The sequence below is a fragment of the Notechis scutatus genome, chromosome 6 (genome assembly GCF_049901735.1).
Source record: "Notechis scutatus isolate UNSWTSFEM ecotype Mainland chromosome 6, rNotScu1.2, whole genome shotgun sequence".
Lineage (NCBI taxonomy): Eukaryota > Metazoa > Chordata > Lepidosauria > Squamata > Elapidae > Notechis > Notechis scutatus.
The window spans coordinates 59,871,157-59,889,552 of NC_142014.1; the positions used below are offsets into that span (position 1 = coordinate 59,871,157).

Consider the following 18,396-nt stretch of genomic DNA (forward strand, 5'->3'; position numbering starts at 1 on the left):
AAGTTAATAACATGGTTGTTTAGTGAACCTGTCTTCCCCATTGGCTTTGGTCAGAAGGTAGCACAAAGTGATCACATGATCCTGAGACACTGCAACCACTATAAATACATGCCAGTTGCCAAGTGTCTGAACTTTGATCATGTGACCTGGGGGATGCTACAACTGTCGGTCTGAAAAACAGTCATAAGTCATTTTTTTCTGTGTTGTAACTTTGAATGATCACTAACTTACAACTAATGGTTGTAAGTCAAGGACTACCTGTATGCATTTCTGCTCTCCTTCATATTGTATGTGTGTGCATGTGCACTGTTGGAAATCGGGAAAGTGGTTATAGTATAGTTGTTGACATTGAGATGCTATCCAATTGCCTCTTTGCATAAGGATGCACTGAGAAAATTTAGGGATTTGCTTATCTGTAGCACTGAATTAGATCTGGTTCGTTTTTCAATCCAGCCTTTCTTTTTCTAGTTGGTCCCCTAGACCCCAGTATTTGGTTTTATTTGCTTCAGTCTTTGAAGAGTTATTGTGCTGGTGGACAGACAGACAGAATTCCAAAGTCCTTTATATGTTCTTTCCCAGATGTTTGGATTGGACAAATAAAACACGGTGAATTTTCTTCTTTCAGACTACTGATAAAGAAGTTCCAGGTTTAGTGATAATGCAAGATTTGGTGTTCCTGAAAGGATTTCCACTTACTTTCAAAGAAACAAACCAGCTAAGAGCAAAGTTGCCAGAAATCCTTGTTTCCAAAATAAAGCAGGTAGGATGGCTGAGGAATGAATTATAAATAATAGGATATGCTCTTTACTATGTTTAGTTTTCTATTTTTCTCTATCATGTTTATTTATCTTGTCCAATTTTAAAGTAAGAATACTCCTACAATTAAAACTGAAATTTGAAAATGTGGAGATCCATAAAGCTATCTACCTTACCATGATGTACCAATTTATTGGAAAAACATGATATTATAATTAAGAATTTGCAGGATAACATGAACCAAGTACTGACTTATTTATTCATTTATTTTCAACATTTATATGGCTGTGGATATTATATAAAACAGCCCTAATCAGGCTGAACTGACCTCCCTTTGTATCCAAAATTGAACCTGAGACAGTTGATGTTGTCAAATTTAGAGATTGGTTGAATATCTATGGAAATGTTTGCAAGAATTCAAAGTTTTTAACAACCACAGGTTATTTAAATTAAATATTTAATTAAAGGTGTGACAGAATTGAGAGAAGGAATGTTAGTTCGTTCTATTACCTTCTTGAAACAAATAATTGCATTTACTTCATAGTGAAAATATCTTTTCATAGATATTTATGTCTGATCACTAGGTGTCACTGTAGCCTTATACATTTGAATACTGAGTTCAAGATTTTTTTAAAAAGGTACCTATAAATAAATATGCCAGATTTTAGAGCCAGGAAGGATAATGAAGTCTAAAGGCTGAATTTTAAATGAAATTTTCTACCAATATAAATGAATACAGATACTGGCCAAATTGGAAAGGCGTATAACCTACTCCTATTGGTATCTTATGACTATCACTTGTTGATTATATCTTAAGATGTATGATCGTATCTTATGATTTATTACTTTGTTACTTCTATGTACACTGAGAGCTTATGCACTGGAGACAAATTCCTAGTATGTCCAATCAAACTTGGTCAATAAAGAACTATTCTATTCTATTCTATTCTATTCTATTCTATTCTATTCTATTCTATTCTATTCTTTTATTCTATTCTATTCTATTATTATTTTCTATTCCACCCCACTCTACTCCTATTCCTCCCAGGTTTAGTCTAAAGAGTTTATAGTAGACTATAGTATTCAGGAATTTGTAGAATTGTCATGTAACATTTCTAAATATTAGGATAGTTTGCAGTCTAAATCTCCTCACATATCACTCACAAGATCCCAATTTTTTTTAAAAAAACAATTCCTTAATTAAAAATTAACATTAATTTTTACCTAAATTTAAAACATGGAATTAATTACCAAAAATCTCACAAGATTCTCCCAAGGGGCTGGATATTTAAAAAATAGTGCCAGCGCTAGAGAATTATCTGTCAAACCTTGCCACTTTCGTACAGGTTTCCTTGTCTTGAACTGGGAATCATTGCTGTATATGGTATTCTTTGATATTTAGGAAGGTAAGTTACTGGACAACAGATAAATTAATGCAACCTTTTACACATGGAATGGAACTTCTGAACACTGCATAATTATATATATAACTGCAGAAAGGACAGTGTGACATTGTTGAGCTTGTAAAGCCACACCAGGTTTCTAAGGGCGGTTTTGCAATCTGTAGCATTATTTTTGGAGAGTGTCTCCATAACTCACCTTGGTCTTAAATCCAAGGACGCTAGCCTTTCATCAGATTGTCTAGAAGATAATGCCCTATGTGGTAATATAACCTATTGATCATTTTATCATTTTCTGTAAGGCCTTTGTATAACTAGCAGTAAGTCTAGGAAGATGTGGGCATTCTTGGTGGGGGTAGGAGTATCTTTGCTCAGAGTGCCTCATTCTGTTTTGATTCTGCCAGTTTAGAAGGAATAGGAAAATGGGTGAAAGTTCAAGGTACAAGATACACAGTTGTGCTTTCTCATGGGACTTTCCAAACTTTCCCATGAGACTTTCCGTGGCTGCATGATCTCATCCTAGCAAGGTAACATCTGGGACTTTCCAAGATTGTGTGTTCTCATGCTGGTGAAGTAATCTCCTGTTGAGGTCATTGTTTTCTGAATATGCATACTGTATATTTTGCTTGTGTTTTTCTCAATAAATACTGCTACCTGAGTTCTCTCAGGGTTGGCATTTTTCTCAGAGACAGTTCCCTGTGTCTCATTTCAATGTCAAACCACCATACCCTGGAAAGACAGAGATTTATCGGATTGTCCTAACGGTAGATGTCATGAATCACATTTGGAGCTATCAGATAGCAAGAGAATATCAATCATCGACAGCCTTAAAGTGTCATAAGTGACAGCTGGCTTTACATTTATGATTGAATGAGATGGATAAACTAAACAAATGTGGGAGAGGAGCGGGGAAAGGTCTGTTACAATAATTCTGGTTCAGAACTAAGTTACCTTCCATTTATGATAGCTGAAATAAGGCAATACAAGTATGTTTTATGACACCATAGCGCTGCTTTGCCAGAATTGTCTGGGTTTCTAAGGAAATTAAAGTGGTTTACAGGTAGAAACCATCCCATTAGTGACAGTCTGCAGGTTACAATAGCACTGAAAAGGGAACCAACAACAAATCCTTGCATTTACAACCATTGCAGTATTCCAAACAGTCACATGATCAGAATTCAGGTGTTGATCCATATATCTAGAATAATTGCAGCATCTTGGTGCCCATTTGCAACCTTCCCAACCGGTTTCTGTTAAGCCAAATCAATGGGGGAGGACAGATCATTTAACAATCATGTGATTCATTTAACAAAAGTAGTGATGACAAAAAGGATTGTAAAATTGGGCACAGCTCATAGTAATGGAAATTCTGGCTCCAGTTGTAATTGTAAGTCAAGGAATATCTGTATTTAATGAAGTTCTTAGTCTATTTTCAGATAGATATAGTTCACCTAAGAAGCTATGTTCTTTTAGATTAGTTAGGACTGAAAGATTACACATACATGGGTTTCTTTTAGTGTGTGGCATTTACTGCATCCCATTGAAAAAGCATACCCCTCTTCTATTTATCAAAATTGCTTGTTTTGTAAATTTGCCTTATTCTTAATTTTATGTAATACACTCATATATAAAAACAATATCTGTGCACCTCCCAGCTGTGATTTTTTCCCAGTTTGAAAATTCTTTTAAATAACAGTGGAAAGGGAACAACATTTTAAAAAATCAAATTGATAGCAAGCTTCAAAATGGTTATAATATGAAGGAGATTCAATTTGCTACTTATTCTTCATCCTGATCTTTTATAATGGGTTTATACTGAGGGAGACTAGATCAACACCATTTAAGCTGTTTTTGCCAAAAAAAAACCTCCCCCGAATTTCCATTTCCCTCCCAAAATATATATCTGATGTATGCTTTATCTGAGAATAAAAACATCAATTTGCTATTTTCATGTCACAGTGCTTGTCTGACGCAGTGCCTAATGTCAGCCACTTGCCTTTTATGAAAGCCGACATCTAAAATAACTGGTGGCAAGTGACAAAAATAGCAGATCAAATGTTTCCCTAGTAATGGATTACCGTACAACATGCTTGTAATAATGACTGAGATTCTGGCAAGATCAACAAATGGATTTGTTCTCCTTTTCTCTATGCTTTAAGTTGGTATTTCTTAACCTGTGTAACTTTCAGTTTCATCCTGTCTGGGGAATTCTGGGAGTTGAAGTCCATACTTCTTAAAGTTCCTGAGGTCAAGAAACACTGCTTTAAGCTAAATTCAAATGCTTTGTAGAATACTGTACACAGTTAAATAGTTTGTTTGGAAGTTTCATTACAAGGTATTGAGTAGTATCTCAATATGATACTAAGCATAAATGATGTATTGTTTGGGGAGATATAATGTAAGGATTATAAAGTGTTTATTTTAATTAAATCCAGATTATAGATCCTAACGTAAAGAATATCAAAGAAACCAATTGATGCAAGATTTAACACATTTGACCTTCTGAAGCAGAACTTGAATTGGAAACAAATTCTATTTTCATACTTCTTTTCTCCTCTCCTCTTGTGTTGCTTTTCTGTATAAATTCTTTGTCAAATAATAGTTTGTCCTTTTTAATCTAACAACTGGGCTTATTAGTACTTTCAAAACTAAGGTTGCATATTTGTGCCAAATCTATGTATTGTAACAGTTTATAATAGAAAGCCATGTGAGTCATGAAAAAGGGAGAAAAATAACTAATTTCATTCCAGGGTTTGAAAATGTTGTTTTTCTATACAGTTGCAGCTTTATTCTGAAGCCAGTGTAGCACTCTTGCAACTGATTGATCCCAAGGTTTTCCAAGAGCTGAACAAACAAGCAAAGAAGAATATGACTATAGAAGGAAAAGAACTGGCCCTTAACCCAGCTTATTTATTGTGGGATCTCAGTGCCATCAGCCAGGTAGGCAAAATTCTTTAAAGTAAGGAAAAACACATTGAAAATTTTCCAGATTTGACAACAATTACATTTTATAGTATGATGAAAAAAAATTAAAAACTGAATTGAAAAATGTGTATCTGTAGACTAGATATTTTGGATCGCAGATATCATTTTCAGCCAGATGGCTAGCGAGAATGAGAGCTATAGTCCAAATATATGTATGTTGAGAAAGTCACCTGTTCTTCCAATAGTCTAAACAGGATGAAGATATTTCACCCAGCCGCTTTGAAGATAATGAAGAGTTGCGGTACTCATTGCGATCAATAGAGAGGCATGCCCCATGGGTACGGCATATCTTCATAGTCACAAATGGGCAGATTCCTTCCTGGCTCAATTTGGACAACCCTCGGGTTACTATAGTAACACATCAGGTAAATGTTTTTGGAAATGTCTACTTCCTTCTTGCATAAAGTAAAAAAAAAAGACATTTGTGACATTGATAGGTTAGGTGAAGGAGACAAGTGCAGCATTCACAGCTCATGAAAAAATATGTTAGTACAACTGTTGTGGTTTGCTGGCAGCCTGTGGAGACGGCAGCAGAGTCTGACAGTGGGGAGGAACATGGGCCAGCCCAGGAGCCTGGGGAGGACTTGGACAAGGGTTCTGCGTCCGATACAGAGTAGGGTCCAGGGCCATCTGAGAGTTATGTGCTGATTCCGGAGCCTCCAGAAACTGACAGCAGCGAGGCAGAGGAACAAGGGGAGCCTGTTCCCAGTGCATGCATGCACAGAGCTGCCGAAAGGCAGAATAGTTAAGACAAAAGGGGCGATTCGGGAGTAAGGCTTGGAGGTGATTGGCCCATAAGGCATAAAGGAGGAGCAAAGGGACAGGAACTTTTGCAGGAAGCAACTTTATTCGTACTGGTTGGTTTGAAACCTGAAGCTCTGTGTTGAATCTGTGCTCTGGCCTTGTAAAACTAATTGGAAATTTAGTCGTTGGCAGCATTTCAAGGAAGATAAAGGTGTGTGCTTATCAGACTTATCCTGAAGGACTTTGTCAGACTTCCATGGGACTATTTACAAATTGTTTGAGACTCATTACTGGCTGTGAATGACTAAAATTCGCAGCCATTGAAATAAAGAAAAAAGAGTTTTGGGATTCACATGTGTTACTGTCTCAATAAGCCTTGGTCAGAACAACAACCTTCCCATATCTTTTGTTTTTAAATCCTCACAAATGAGAGAACCTTGGTTTATTGCAACCTGAACGAGTAGCATATATCATAGTAAACCCTTCTTCCTTTTTTTCCTGTTTTTCTCATGAGGAACATGGCAACTTTTGTTTCTATGTTGCTTACCAAAGCTGGTAGTGCTGCCTGACCTAAAATAGTGGTTGAATAGTGGTTCACGATGATTTGTTGAAAGCAGAATCCAACTCCCTACTCGAGGCAGGAGACCTATATCATCCTGGTCAAATGATTATCCAGTCTATCCCTAAATGCCTCTGGAGATGGAGCACCCACAATTCTGGGAGGCAGGCTGTTCCTTTACTTTAATCTGTCAGGAAATTTCTTCTTCTAGATTGGATCTCTCTTTCACCCATTACTTCTTGTACTGCCCTGGTACTTTGGAGAATAAGTCAATGTTTTCTGTGGGAGAGCCCCTCAAAGACTAGAAGACAGTTATCATATCCTAGCTTCAGTAATATGTGATAAGCTTGTTCTAAAATATCACAAGATAAAAAATTTTTTTGGTGAATTTACTGTAGGTATGGAGACACAAACTAATGATTTGGTTCACACATAACTCTAATCTACCATATGGGTTCTTGATTTTGGCTTTTTGAGAAAGGTCATTCTTCCCTTCAGATATTATGGTTTGCTGTAAAACAATCTTAGTGTCATGTGTCTAGGATAATAGAGAGTCCTCCAAATCATGATTTCATTTCCTGGGCTAAAGGTAGCTTGAAAGAAATGACACAGCCTATTCCATTTTGACCTTCATCTGAAAACATAGTGGTAAAATGCACTCATTATAAGAATGATGATATTACCATACTCTTATTTGAAAAAAATATGTATGAGATATGTTAAAATATATTCATGTTTTCCTATCATTGCATAGTATATAGGAAAGCAATTAAAGAGCTTCTCCAAACCTTTGACAATATGTTTTGAAGCATGTTTTAATATATTTTTTTTACATGTAAGGTGTTTTTATTTTTGCGTTACTAATCTAGGACATATTCCAGAATGTGAGTCATCTGCCTACCTTTAGTTCCCCTGCCATTGAAAGCCATATTCACCGCATTAAAGGTCTGTCCCAGAAGTTCGTTTATTTAAATGACGATGTGATGTTTGGGAAGGATGTCTGGCCTGATGATTTCTATAGCCACTCCAAAGGGCAAAAGGTAAGTTCACCACAAAATTGAGGCATAGGATTCGATAGCTCAAACAGCCTTTCTTCTAGCCCAGCTTGTCCGTAATAATTTTTGACTATCATATTAGCCATAGGAAGATGGGTTCCTACCCCTTTCCCAAATACTTACGTGTGACATGAGAGACCTGGTGTCTTACTTTCAGTGAAAAGCAGAAGCTGTTGGAAACGAAGGGGTGAGCCAATGGCAGGCTACGGAATATGGAACACTGTGAAGATGAGTGCATGGTTGAATGGGGTTGGTTGACTGCTGAATGTGTCCTGATTTGTAACATCTAAGCAGAAATCTCTCGTTTCTTTTCTTTCCTTGGTTACCTGGGTCCCATAGCTAGTCTCCCACCAGTTTTGTTCTCCTTTTCCCCCTTCCCATTCTATTTGTCCTTTCCCCATATCTGACTTCTGTTGCATTCCTTTTTGCTGTTTCTTCTGGATGGATTAAGGAAACTGTGGTGTCTGTACTTTTGTGCACAAGAAAGGTTTGTGTGTGAAAGAGAATACAGATAGAGGATCAATTATTTTTATGATTGATTTATTGATTGTATGCCATCGAGTCAGTGTCATCTCTTAGCAAACATATAGATAGATTTCTTCTGGGATGATTCTATTAGAGAGAGGTATATCTACATATATTTATTGGGGAGGGAGAAATACAGGTAATTTTCATGTTATAATGGCAGTAGGGACTGGAATTTCTATCGCTAAGCAATAAAGTTATAAAGTATAATGTTATGTGAGCGCAGCAATTCTGGTAGTCCCAGTTTCCAGTCTCAGTCATGACTCCAGGACTGTCCTGTCAGGGTTCCGACAGATGCCCTAATTAAATCATGAGCCTCAAGCCAAGCTTCAAAAGAAATCCAGTTATTTATTAGGAGCTTCATGTCAGCATGGACCAAGTGGAGCCAACTCTGACCTCAGTTAATTCATGCTTTGCCTCTGACCCTCCCCCCAAGATGTGTCATCAGTCACATTCCCCAATGAAGCAATTTCATGGGTCCTAAAAGTCACTCCCTCTGGTCATTGTGGGTTTCCGTGGAGATGATCTTGAGGTATCGTTTGAAATGTGTTTTGTTTTGACTGAGATGCCGCTGTACAGGATTTTTCTTTGTGTTTTCTTCTTATCTCTTTAGGGTATAGGGTCAATTCAGGGTGAACTTCCTTTGAGAAAACCAGTCATATTCTTTTGTACTTTCTCTCCTTAATTGATAGCTATTTGTTAGGGATCCCTCTATTGTATGGTATTCAGTAACTACTCTTTCATTGAAGAGGAGGAAAGCAATAATTTTAGTGTATGTTCTAAAGATGACAAATCCCTAGAAATGGGAATGTTTAACATATTACTTTAGATTAGAAAACATGCATCTTAAAACAATTTATGTGTTTTGTATGCATTAAACATTCATAGATTATTTACTATGACTAAAAGATGGTTTAAATAAGATCTAGTTATAGTTTGGTACCGAGGGACTGTTTGCCCAGCTAGATGATGGTTTATCACCTACTTAACACATGGATGAAAGACCACCAGCAGATCAGGGCTGTAGTCTGGGTGAGACATCACAGAAATAATCCGGGGAAAAAAGCAGTGGTAAACCATTTATGTATTGTTCCCAGGAAAACAACATGACTGTAGAAATGGAAAACACCAGGACTCAAACTTCATTTAAATACAAACTTACATTTTAGTTTCTACTTTCCAAAAGAAAATAGTCACATTTTTGCAATTAGGATTCCATCATTTCCTATCTACCTTTTTAAATATTTTTTTTCCATCTTGCTTTATTATTTCCATAAATAACTCAAGATGGCTAATATACCTAATGCTCCTTCCTCCTTCTATTTTCCCCATGATGATAACCTTGGGAAGTGGGTTGGCTGAGAGAGAGTGTGCCTGGCCCAAAGTCATCCAGCTGACTTTTATGTCTAAAATGGGATTAGAATTTGCAGTCTCCTGGTTTTTAGCCTGGTGCCTTAATAACTAGATCAGACTAGTTCTCCTGTTTGCTTTTGCCAGTATTTTGATGGGCAAGCTGGCGATTTATATAAACATTCTTCAGTAGCAATATTATTGCAATTTTTCTTGGGTTTTTGAGCTAGAGTTTCCAGTGTAAATGAAAGGGGTTCTGCTAAGACCTTCAATATTTATAATGCTTTTGTCGATCAGATATTAGTTAAATAATTATCACCTGAAGAGTCAGTGATAGTGATGCTTGATGATACAAACTACGGTTCACGCTGTATTATGAGATAACAGCATCAAAGCTCCATAGATCTCTGGCTGATTAAGGCTACTCAAAATAAAGGAAAAATAAAGAATTGTTTGTTTTGGGAGGTATTGCCCATAATATCATTCCAGTTTTATCATGACATTTGAAACCTGGCTAGAAATCAGGACACTGCAAATTCTGATCCCGCCTTAGGTGTGACCACGACCCAGTGCTTTTGGGCCAATCATTTCTTCTCAGTCCAACCTACTTTACAGGGCTGTTGTTGTGGGGTAAAAAGGAGGAGGAAGGTGGATATGCTGGCCCCCTTGACTTATTATAAAAATAATAAAGGCAGGATAAAAAAGTTTTTTTTAAAAAAAATGATAGATAGGAAATGTGTGAAAAATATGAATATTTTTTGGGGGGAAATAGAAATTAAAGCATTTTGTAATTAGTGAAGGCTAGCATCATCCCCCCCCCCCCAGGATATTAAAATGTTTTTAACCTGATGGTTGTATAAAAATTAACGTGTTAATTTAAAATGTATGGGTACTTAGTAACTGCTCAGCAATTTTAAGTTTGTCAGATAACTGAATCACTTAGAGAACACACTGGGTTCTTAGGAATTTTAGATAAGACGTATGAAGCCCTTTTCTTTTACTTTGAGAATTTGGAATCTGGATTTTGAGTTTTTTTCTTTTTCTTTTTTGCTGTCACATGAAGGAACAACAAGAGCATGTTTGTCCACATATAAATCAAGGTTAGCATTATATTCTTGGCAGATGCAGATCAGTCTGCTCTACAGAGGTGAGTTTAAACTGCTTTATGAAAAACCGTGAGTGTGAAAATACCCTGTCTTTCTAACCATTATCAGGTTTATTTGACTTGGCCAGTGCCCAACTGTGCTGAAGGATGTCCGGGTTCATGGATTAAAGATGGTTACTGTGATAAAGCCTGTAACAACTCTGCTTGTGACTGGGATGGAGGCGATTGTATTGGTAAGGAGAAACACCTCTTAATGCCTGGCCTTTTATATTTCAATTATTAGATGGATGATAGGTTTGTGTTTTAGAAAGCCACAGATGTTCATTCATCAGACTGTCTTGAGCCCATTCAAAGGGCTGGTTACAATGACAGGACATTTTAGTCCAACGTTCAGTGGTAAGCATGATCATGACACTGCATCTGTACAGAAAAACAAACCACTTCCCCTGCAGCCACGCTTTTCTGATATGGAAATATTTCTGCAGAGAATATGAGAGATCTGGGTGTGTAGTGTTGATTTGTACAAGCACCAAGCAGTTGCGACTCAGTCTTTCTTTGAATTTTAACTTTTCCCACCATTTGGATGGAAATCAGTGGTGGGATTCAAATATTTTTGCCACCGGTTCGGTGGGCGTGGCTTTGTGGGCGCGCTTTGGGCACATTCACCAGGCATGATATTCTTCCGATTAAAATCGAATTCCGATTTTTTGGGAATCCCCCCTTTCCCCCCTTCTTCTCCTCCTTCCCCTCCCCTCGGAGGCCCTGAGTCAGGAGTTGCTGGCGCGGCTCCAGTCCCGCGTTGCCTCAGGAAGAGAAAGGCAAAAAGGAAGAGCGCGGCGGCGCTTTGCAATGGCAGCAGCGGCTCCTGGTTTTGCTTTTCCCTTCCCGAGGCAATGCGGGACTGGAGCCGCGTGGAGCTGCGCCGGCGGTAGCAACTCCTGACAGCCCCAGCCGGATACCTGAGCGGAGCCCGGGCGGTGCGAGTGGAGGCTGCTGAGCGGCAGGAAAAGGGAGCTGGGCCAGCCACAGACCAGCCTCCGTGCAACACGCCACCGCCCGGCCCTGGCGAGGAGCAGCGGGCGCTTCCCAGGCGCGCGGGCGGGGGTCTCTTTTGGCCGGCCCGATTTTTTTTTCAGAGCGGAATATCATGCCTGATTCACACAGTTTACATGCGCGTGTGCACCAAACACGCACTTTGCGCAGGCACAGAGGCGTTTGTGCAGGCACAGAGACGTTCTAACTTGCTTCCTGCAAGCCTGCAGGATCCCAGTTGCTTCAGCAGCTGCTGCGTGGCACTATTCTGTGCCGCGCAAAGCAGCTGCACTTCAAATTCAGCGGATAAAAGTGAGTATGGGAGGCCGGATGGGCAGGCGGGCCCAACAGCAGAGCGGTGGAGAGAACCGGTTTGGTCTCTGTTGCTCATCGCCGCTACCGGCTCGCCACAACTGGACCAAACCGGTTGCATACCACCACTGATGGAAATGGTTGAGCTTGTTTGATATGCAATAGAGATGAAGCCTAAAATGTCTCATTACAGTTTGTCCTTGACTTACAACAGTTCATTTCATGACCGTTCAAAGTTACAACAGCATTGGAAAAAAGTGACTTATGACCATTTTTCACACTTAACGACCGTTGCAACCTCCCCATGGTCAGATGATCAAAATTCAGACACTTGACAATTAACTCATATTTATGACGGTTTATGGCGGTGTGATCCTCTTCTACAACCTTCTGACAAAGTCAGTGGGGAAGCCAGATCCACTTAGCAACCATGTTACTGACTTAACACTTGGAAGGGTTCACTTACCTGTGGCAAGAAAGTTGTAAAATCGGGCAAAACTCACTTAACAAATGTCTCACTTAGCAACAGAAATGTTAGGCTCAGTTGTGGTTGTAAGTCAAGGATTACCTATATTTTCATTTCCCAGTGTTAATGTCTAAACTAGTAGTTTACCAGAATTTGTTGGCAGTTCCTTCATGGTGGTGACCCCCACGCAGTATGATAGCATTTCCTTAGTGAAATGGCCAGACCACCTGAAGTGGCTGCGATGAATTAGCAGATAGAAAAGTGTCTCTTTAGTTCCAATTATCTCCCTCTTCCCTTTGCCTTATGCTAGATGGATTAAAAAGTAGAACAATCCTGTTTGTGTTACTCTTGACTCGTTTATTTCTATAAAAGAATTACCCAGGAAGGAATTTTTTTTGGGGGGGGGGGAGGTATTTGACACTTTGAATATTGAAAGCTTTAGGAAAATTTTGTTTTCCATGCACAGTTAACCCTCCACCACCAGCCCGTTGCATAATGACTTTTCAAACCTATGATGGATTTCCCCAGAGCTACTCACAGTCTGCTTTTGAGTTGCAAGGCCGCACACCCCTCCCCCGCTACCAAGTGATTGCATTTTGAGTATTTGGCAACCAGTTCACCTTTATGGCTGTTTGCTGCATCCTGCAGTCACAGGATTATGACTTTTTTTGCTGGTTTCCAGCATTTACTTTCTGATATCTGACAAAGAAAAAAGAAAAAAAAAGAACACCTATTGGGCGGAAATGATTCACATAATGACCGCTGCGCCTACTTAACGATGGTGGCATTACCTTAACGATGGTTGTACAAACAGTCATAACTTTGAATCCAGTCACGTGATATCTCCATTTGCAACCAAAATGAGTTACAACTTAATTCTGGGGCTCAATTGTGGTCATAAGGTTCTGCCAGTGGGCCTGGGGAACCCAGAGCAGGATGGAGCCCATTGGATGGCTGGTGTGATGTGTTGTTACCGGGGTGAGGAGTGGGGGAGGGTTATTTTATTTTATTATTATTTTTATTATTTTTATTTTATATATATGATGTTTTTATACCTCTGTAAGCTGCTTTGAGTCTCCATGTTCGAATAGGCGGTAATATAAATTTTCTAATAAATAAAAATAAATAAATGAGTCAAGGGCTACCTGTAAACGTTTTACTTTTAAATATATAAAAGCAATTCATAATTTTAAGAATTAAGCTACAATTAGACTTTTCAACCATCCTTTTTCTCTTTTACTTAAGATTTTCCACCTTGGCAATTTGTGACACTGCCATTTTTTTTTCCTTTCCTTTCCTTTCCTTTTTTTTTTAAGGTAACAGTGTGGGTAGCCGTTATGGTGCTGGTGCTGGAGCTGTTGGAGGTCTAGGAAACATCCCCTCCTGGCAGTTTGGTGCAGGAATAAGTGGAGTTTCTTATTGCAGCCAAGGCTGCGCAAATTCATGGCTGGCTGACAAATTCTGTGATCAGGCATGCAACGTTCCCTCTTGTGGATTTGATGCTGGTGACTGTGGACAAGGTATGTCACTACATACTTAGTAACAAGGCCTTGTTCTGCGAAGGACGGTAGCAAAGGGAATCAAAAGCTTGTAAGACACTTTTTGGTTTGGGGAAATTTTATTCTTTTTTTACGCTGTTTTTACCCTTTTGTTCTCGTTTGGATGTATAGGAGTGGAATAAAATAGGCGGCATAATAGGATAAGAAAACTGAATTGTTAAATAGGGACCTAACCTTTCTGTCTTGGATATAGAATATATTCCTTCCCTATTTTATTTCACTATATTTTAGTGTGTTAATGTTTTAAAGTGAATTCTTCGGGGAACACGGCTATATTTCTTTCTGTGTTGAAATTTTACAGTCCATGTGACTGTAGGCTAGAGCAGTGGTTCTCAATCTTGTCTTCACCATGGACCCCCTTTAAATATATTTTGTGGCCATGGACCCCCAAGATTTAACTCAAAATTGAAATCATAACATTTCTTCAAACCTTTGCAGACCCTCTGTGTTCTGTCCCCACTACATGTTAGTCTGTGTGCAGCTCGACATGCAGCTAAACCCACCTATCCTCCAATAAAACAAACCGTGTGCATAATTCTGAATGCTTTATTGAAAGAACAGGATATGGTGAAACTGAGGAAAATAGGGATACACACAATGAGAACCAAATACAAGATAGACAGTATTAAGTTACCACTGAACATAACAAATAATAAATACAAGCAATTTAAATCTCACTAGCGATGCTCTGTGTATGGGATGTGGGTTTGTCCTTGGATGACTATGTGCCACAGATTAAGATGGATGCTTCCTTGTCCTTCTCCAAATGCTAAAGAAAATGGCTTCCCAGCGTTTGAGAGTGTGGGGTGATGAGTAAATGGATGGGATCAACTTCAAACAATATATTTGGGGCATATTTGCCTCTCGGGCCACTAGATGGGGCTAGAGGGCAACAACAGTATAGAAGTTATACATTGGGGCATGACACTCTGTGATCACATCATGGCCTCCCAGGTGTCTTCTGGCCATGGGATGAGAACCACTGTATCCACAACTGATTTCCTGTATATGTCATGTGAATATGTCATGCTCTGTCTTACATATTGGCAAAAAAATCAGAAAATAAAATACAAGCTGAATAGTCAAGATCTTGTTGATGACTCAAGCTCTGTAAAGGATCTTGGAATACTCACCTCTAATGATCTAAGTGCTAGAGCCCACTGCAACTACATAGCCAAAAAGGCATTAAGAGTTGTTAACCTAATCCTACGTAGCTTTTTCTCTGGTAATATCACACTACTAACCAGAGCATACAAAACATTTGCTAGACCAATACTCTAATACAGTTCATCAGTCTGGAACCCACACTACGTATCTGATATTAGCACAATTGAGAAAGTCCAGAAATATTTCACAAGAAGAGTTCTCCACTCCTCTACTCGTTGTAGAATACCTTATGCCACCAGACTTGAAATTCTAGAACTTGAAAACCTTGAATTACGCCGTCTTCGGTCTGACTTAAGCATGGTATATAAAATCATACATTGCAATGTCCTACCTGTCAATGAATACTTCAGCTTCAACCATAACAACACAAGAGCACACAATAGATACAAACTCAAAGTTAACCGCACTAAACTTGATTGCAGGAAATACGACTTCAGCAATAGAGTGGTCAATGTCTGGAATACTCTACCCGACTCTGTAGTTTCTTCCCCAAACCCCAAAAACTTTAACCTTAGACTGTCTACTATTGACCTCACCCCTTTCCTAAGAGGTCTGTAGGGGGCGTGCATAAGCGCACCAACGTGCCTACCGTCCCTGTCCTATTGTTTCTTTTATTCTTTATTTTTCTTATATGTACCCATTTCATGTATTCACAACTATGTATACATTTATACTTATTATCTTGTAAACAATTGGCAAATCAAATAAATAAATAAATAAATAAATAAATAAATAAATAAATAAATAATTGTCCACTTTGGTTAAACATCTAAAACTGGAAAATGCTATTTGTCTTAGAAAGACAAGATAATGGGAAATTAGCAGATCATACCAAGTTAATATAGTGTAGTATTGGACTGGAGTTATGGATACCCGTTTCCAATTCAATAAGTGCCCAGCGTCCAGTCACATATTTCCTTTGCCTAACCTATCCCATTGAATTGTTAAGAATATAACAGAGGACCTGGAACAAAGGTAGGGTGAAAACAACAGCACTATGTAAATAACAATACTCTCTTCTTCCAGATCACTTTGGTGAGTTGTACAAGGTAACTCTTCAAAAGAATCAGACTCATTATATCATCCCGAAAGGTGAATCTCTACCTTATTTCAGCTTTGCTGAAATAGCCAAGAAAGGACTAGAAGGCGCTTATAGTGACAACCCAATAATACGCCATGCTTCTATTGCTAACAAATGGAAGACAATCCACCTGCTAATGCATAGTGGAATGAATGCAACTGTAATTCATTTTAATCTTACCTTTCAAAGTAAAGATGAAGAGGAATTCAAGATGCAAATGACCTTAGAAGTGGATACTAGGGAGGAATCCAAATTGAATACAACTGCCACCCAGCAGCCTGCGGGAGATTTGAAAGCTACAACTTCAGTGCCAGAAGCGGAAATGATATTTGAGGATATTCCAGAAGAAAGACGTTTCCCAAGAGTTAAAAAATATCCCAATGGTACATCCAGTAATTTAGATGAAGAAATGGTAATTCAGGCAGTTAATATGTCTGCGCTTCCTGAAGATGTAAAGATAGCTCTGCAGAATTTGGAATTGCAGCTCATAGTTGGCGATATTACTCAGAAGGGTTATAATCTATCCAAGGCTGCTCTCCTTCGACCACTCCAATTGATGCCTTCAGAAACAAAGACGGTGCTAAATGATCTTGAGGAATCAAGGAGGAGAGACAAAGGGCTGAAAATCATTGGAAAGACCATGCTTTGGCAGAGATCTTTCCAAAATGACAATGAAGGCAAAATAGTACCTACAGAAAAAATGCACAATACGTCTCTCCCAGGATTTGTACCAACAAGTAGCATTCTGGTGGAAATGAAGGTAACCAATGATTTTTCTCTAAGCTACCGCTCTACAGTAAAGCCCACACTTGTTGTCAGGAATATGGATAAAAAGCATGGATTTCAGGTTAAAGCCTTGAATACCCTTATGCAGAAAGAAATCCAGGAAAGGAAAATTGAACAACGAAAGAAGAAAGAAGCAGGTGTAAATCCAGCATTTTCTGAGGAAGACATCATAGAAGGTCCGAGAAGAAAATTACAATATTACATCGGAAATTATCAAGGCTTTTTGCCATGGGAAAAACATAAGTATTTCCAAGATCTTCTTGATGTGAGTATCCAAAGGACTGAAATACTTTGGCAATGGCTTTTTACTTCTTTCTGGCTCTCACTGAATTCTATATACACTTTTTTATTTAAAAAAAATCTGTATTCAGGGAACATACTATAGAGCAATTCATAAATTTAGTAACTGTAAGCTGCCTACAGTCGTCTGGACTTGGGCAGCCTCTAAATCTAAGCAATTAATAAAAAAGCCAAATTGTTAACAAAAGTGGGTTAAGCAAATAATTTAGGCTCTTGGATTAAGTAAAAAAAAATGAAGCTGAATTGATTCTGTTGCTTATGTAAGCATGATGTGTGTCCTTGTTTTTTTAGGAAGAAGAATCATTAAAGAAGGAGCTGGCTTATTTCACAGAAAGTAAACTTGTTGGAAGACAACTGAAAGATACATTTGCTGATTCCCTCAGATATGTAAATAAGCTTCTAAATGGAAAATTTGGATTCACCTCTCGGAAAGTCCCTGCTCATATGCCCCATATGATAGATCGAAAAGTCATGCAGGAATTACAGGATCTGTAAGTCCAATGGGGAAGGCTAATTATCAGACATGATATTCTTCTGATTAAAATCGAATTCGATTTTTTGGGAATGCCCCCTTTCCCTCCTTCTTCTCCTCCTTCCCCTCCCCTCGGAGGTCCCAAGTCAGGAGTTGCTACCGCTGGCGCGGCTCTGCGTGGCTCCAGTCCGCGTTGCCTCAGGAAGGAAAGGCAAAAAGGAAGAGCCGCGGCGGCGCTTGCAACGGCAGCAGCGGCTCCTGGTTTTGCCTTCCCTTCCCGAGGCAACGCGGGACTGGAGCTGCTGAGCCGCGCCGGCAGTAGCAACTCCTGACAGCCCCAGCCGGATACCTGAGCGGAGCCCGGGCGGGCGGTGTGAGCGGAGCCCGGGCGGGCGGTGAGCGGAGCCCGGGCGGACGGGCGGGTGGTGCGAGCGGAGCCCGGGCGGGCGGGCGGTGCGAGCGGAGGGCCGCTGAGCGGCAGGAAAAGGGAGCTGGGCAGCGATTTCTTGGCGCGCGGTGGGGGGTCTCTTTGGCCGGCCCCGTTTTTTTTTCAAAAGGGAATATCATGCCTGATTATTCTGTTTATTTATTTAAATATTTTTCTCCCACTTTTCTACTTGAAAACCACTGTGACTAAATAGTTCTTGGTTGCTTGAAATACTATAAAAGCTCATTGGAATATACATGCTTAGCATGGCTTGTGATCAGTTATCATCAGAATCTTAAAATGACATAGGACTGT

The 18,396-nt window shown here is 39.2% G+C and overlaps 1 protein-coding gene across 1 annotated transcript in view; it reads left to right on the plus strand.

Annotated features, from left to right (window-relative positions):
* GNPTAB (N-acetylglucosamine-1-phosphate transferase subunits alpha and beta) overlaps positions 1-18,396 on the plus strand; it is a 42,628-nt gene that overhangs the window by 13,096 nt on the left and 11,136 nt on the right. The window contains exons 7-14 of the mRNA XM_026695026.2: positions 626-760; positions 4,935-5,096; positions 5,327-5,506; positions 7,314-7,484; positions 10,589-10,712; positions 13,606-13,809; positions 16,042-17,147; positions 17,474-17,673. Coding sequence (XP_026550811.2) covers positions 626-760; positions 4,935-5,096; positions 5,327-5,506; positions 7,314-7,484; positions 10,589-10,712; positions 13,606-13,809; positions 16,042-17,147; positions 17,474-17,673 — 2,282 coding nt within the window. The remainder of the gene's footprint in view (positions 1-625; positions 761-4,934; positions 5,097-5,326; positions 5,507-7,313; positions 7,485-10,588; positions 10,713-13,605; positions 13,810-16,041; positions 17,148-17,473; positions 17,674-18,396) is intronic.